Raw genomic sequence first — 4028 nt, 5'->3', positions numbered from 1 at the left:
CTGTCCCTGAAAGATTCAACTCCTAGATTTTGTGGTAGTCAAACTTTTTTAAGTTTGAACAACTATATAAAAGAGAACATCAATATTTATAACATAAAAAATAAGTATATTATGAAAGTATATTCCATGATAAATCTAATAGTATTAATCTGATATTATCAATTTTTTTTAAAAAAAAATTGGTCAAAGTTTTAAAAGTTTGACTTAAAACAACTCTGTAAATTAAAGCTTTACGGAGAGAGGGAGTATGATTCTAACTTAGCGATTCTAGCTTAGCGATAATAAGTCAAACTATTTTTTTTAAAAAAATCGATGCACATAGCCATCAGCTACCACTACTATTCGACCCTCAAAAGAAATACGATTCTAGATTAGCGATAATAAGTCAATCTATACATTTTAAATTTATAAATTTACCAAACAAATTAATACTCATATTTGCGGTAGAAATTAGTACCATGAAGTTTGTGATATTTTCAAAATACATCTATTTTGAGTCATAAGTGTTAGTATTAATTAATGAAATGACTAGTATTCTCTAACTATTGATTTTAATTTTTTCTTGAAAGGGTCACTGAAGAACCTCTTGCTATTGTCTCCGGGCTCACTCCGCTCAACCCGTTGACACAAGGCTCGGATGAAAGCCTTTGTCAAGATCCTACAGAGTCATCTCTTGCTCCTTGGCCAACGATGATTATGTTCTGGCCTTATGCACATCCTTGGAGGCATTGTTGAAGAGTCCCATCTACCTTGGTGTTATACTTCCTTATCTCTTTTCGATGTATCTATAATTATGCCACCGTTCGTCTTTGTACTGGGACTTACTGGGGATACGGAGTATGCCATAATTTAGCCCTAGTGCTGAGCTACTGTACTGGTTTTAGTCCGGTTTTCCAAAATTAATCGAACAAAGAGTTTTTGCTCCGTTCCTATGGAACGAGGCTGCTCAGGTGGAATGCTCCTCCCGGTGAGAGTTGAAAAAAAGATTTTAATTCATGAAATCCAAACAGGCTCTCTACTAGTCTTAGAATTCTATCGCTATGTTCTTCAGCACTACTTCAATAATATTTTTAATAAAGCAACAATGTTTTCTTTCGCAACAAATCAGCATAAATAACAACATCAGGCAAATTTCAGCATATACTACTTACTCTCTCTATCCCTTTTTATATCGTTCACACTTTCTGTGGAATCAAATGTACTTAACTTTTATTAAATATATAAAATAGAATATTAATATTTATGGTACATAATTAGTATCATTAGATCGACCATCAAATCTACTTTCATAATAAATTTATTTGGAGAATAAATTGTTAATATTTTTTTATAAATTTAATCAAACTTAAGAGAAAATTTAACTGACATGATGATATTTAAATTATGGGATGAGTGAAATATTACACATCTTACAAACAAACAATACTCTACACAATAATTCCACAACGCATGAGCTATAGGGATGAAAACGGTACGGATATTTTCGGACCGTATTCGGGACCGAATTCGTTTAGAGAGGTTCAGATATGTCCGTATCCGAGTCTGAATGTTATCCGAGTCTGAATGTTTAACATCTGATACCGTATCCGTATCCGAATACTTAAATCGTATATTTATGATGTCGACATCGAATCATATCTTATCCGTATGATTGACATTATCCGTATTCGAATCCGAATCCGACCATAAATATAAAAACAAATATAATATCGGTGAAATACATCCGTATCCTATCCGTTTTCATTGCGTTGCACGTAAACTACACACACGCCTACGACCCACAAATGCCAAAAGGAAACGAAAAAAAAACAGGAAGCAGCAACAACAGCTGCTGCATGGGCAGCTTTCTTGTAAAGATTGCGGGTGCCATTTACAAAAGGGGAAAGATACGTACCCAGCGATACAATAATGATTAGCCTCATTATTATCGCCTGGCAACGCCACCCAGCTCTTTGCATTTTCACGAAACCACCCCCGCGAAGCCTCCGAATTGCATGCAACTGCCCCCCACCCAGCTCTCCTTTTCCGGGTCACGTGCGGCCGCGTCAACTGGTCAAACCCGCCATTATCACTCAGGCGGAAACGCACCGGGAAGGAGGGAGGAGGGGCGTGGGCGTGGGCCGGGGCCGGGCGACTCCTTCCTCCGGGCTCCGGCTGCTGCTCTGCTATAAAGCCCCGCAGGCCCGTCGCGTCCCGACGGTTCCATTACTGGTCCCTGGCACTGGCAGGAAGGATGGAGTTGGGGCTCAGCTTGGGGGAGACCATGGCGGATGCCGGCAGGGACCTCGTGCTTGGGCTTGGGATGGGCGTCGTCGGAGTGCGGAGGGAGGAGGAAGCCGCCGAGAGGGGGAGTAGGAGGGATAGGGACGCGAGGAGGGAGCTGGAGTTCGGGACGACGGGGTGGTGCGGCGCCCGGTCCTCGCCGGAGCCGCCAGCCGTGCGACTCACGCTCCTGCCCGGCCTGGTGCCCCGCCTCGGCGGCCTCCCGTGGCCGCCGCCGCCGCCGCCGCCGCCGCCGTCGTCCGAGACCAACCGTGAGTGATACCTGACACGCATGCACCGTCGCCGCCTTATTTTTGTGCTTCCTGGATTCGTCCCTTCCCTTCTATATTTTCCGCCGGCGCGCGGCGAGATCGATCGCTGAAATGGCGATTCGCGTTCGGCAGGGCATTTGGAGGCGTCGACGACGCGTGGCTTCGACGTTAACCGTGCGCCGTCGCTGTCCGTGGCCGGTGCCGCCGCGGCGGAGGAGGACGAGGAGCACGACGAGGCGGGCGCGGCGGCGGCGTCGTCGTCGCCCAACAACAGCGCGGGCTCCTTCCCGACGGACTTCTCCGCGCAGGGCGGCCAGGTGGCGCCCGGAGGCGGGGGCGACCGCGGCGCGTGCTCCCGCGCCAGCGACGACGACGACGGCGGGTCGGCGCGCAAGAAGCTGCGCCTCTCCAAGGAGCAGTCCGCGTTCCTGGAGGAGAGCTTCAAGGAGCACGCCACGCTGAACCCGGTAAGCAACCGATGGTCACGCAGAAATCATCAAGTCTTAGCAGTTCCTCGGCCGTTCTCGATCCTGACGTTCGTCGTTGCCGGTCCGTCCATGGCGCGCAGAAGCAGAAGCTGGCGCTGGCGAAGCAGCTCAACCTCCGGCCGCGCCAGGTGGAGGTGTGGTTCCAGAACCGCAGAGCCAGGTGCGTGCGTGCGTGCGCGCACGCTTTGCATCCGCGATCTTTCTTGTTTTGATTAATTACCCCGGCAATCTTCGACTGGAAATAGTATATAATAAAACGCCTCTGCCGGCCGTGCCGCGTGCAGGACGAAGCTGAAGCAGACGGAGGTGGACTGCGAGTACCTGAAGCGCTGCTGCGAGACGCTGACGGAGGAGAACCGGCGGCTGCAGAAGGAGCTAGCCGAGCTCCGCGCGCTCAAGACGGTGCACCCTTTCTACATGCACCTCCCGGCCACCACCCTCTCCATGTGCCCCTCCTGCGAGCGCGTCGCCTCCAACTCCTCCGCCCCTGCCGTCGCACCGGTGGCGCCAGCGTCGTCGCCCTCCCCTGCTGCTACTGGCATTGCGGCATCGTCGGCCCCGTCGGAGCAGCAGAGGCCATCGTCGTTCGCAGCTCTGTTCTCGTCCCCCCTTAACCGCCCGCTGGTGGCCGCCCAGGCGCAACCGCAACCGCGACCGCAGGCGCCGGCCAGCTCTTGAGGCCGGTCGCCCGGTCGTCTGCTTGACCTCCGGTCCGACGACGCGAAATGGTTGGATGAGCATCTGGCTGTAAATACGCTCACCTTTCTTTTCTTTTCTTTTCTTTTTTTTTTGTTCCTTTCCTTTTGTTTTCACTTCATCATGCGGTTCTTGGGGATTTTTTTTTTGTGGAATTGCCATCGGGTTGGTTTACTACAAGTTTAGAGAGGAATCCGAGGGTGTAGCGCATCGTCTGGCCGTCGGATTGGACTGCGGACGGTCGGGGGTGCACAAAGTGCCGCAATAGAGATCATTAACCTCAGCGTCGATCATGTTTTGTTTCTTGCTA

General features: G+C 49.7%; 1 protein-coding gene across 1 annotated transcript; it reads left to right on the top strand.

The window, feature by feature from the left end:
• LOC8081019 (homeobox-leucine zipper protein HOX11) lies at positions 1999-4028 on the top strand. The gene is made up of 4 exons (XM_002462424.2): positions 1999-2534; positions 2667-3001; positions 3103-3182; positions 3307-4028. Exons 1-4 carry the CDS (start codon positions 2234-2236, stop codon positions 3698-3700), a joined length of 1110 nt encoding a protein of 369 aa, XP_002462469.1. The 5' UTR covers positions 1999-2233; the 3' UTR covers positions 3701-4028.

Source organism: Sorghum bicolor, chromosome 2, assembly GCF_000003195.3.
Source record: "Sorghum bicolor cultivar BTx623 chromosome 2, Sorghum_bicolor_NCBIv3, whole genome shotgun sequence".
Taxonomy (NCBI): Eukaryota; Viridiplantae; Streptophyta; class Magnoliopsida; order Poales; family Poaceae; genus Sorghum; species Sorghum bicolor.
This window is presented reverse-complemented; position numbering and strand designations above follow the sequence as displayed.

Coding starts and splice junctions, on each gene's coding strand:
- LOC8081019 (XM_002462424.2), top strand. CDS start 2,234: ATGGAGTTGGGGCTCAGCTTGGGGGAGACCATGGCGGATGCCGGCAGG. Junction 2,535..2,666: donor GCCGTCGTCCGAGACCAACC/GTGAGTGATACC, acceptor CGCGTTCGGCAG/GGCATTTGGAGGCGTCGACG. Junction 3,183..3,306: donor TTCCAGAACCGCAGAGCCAG/GTGCGTGCGTGC, acceptor TGCCGCGTGCAG/GACGAAGCTGAAGCAGACGG.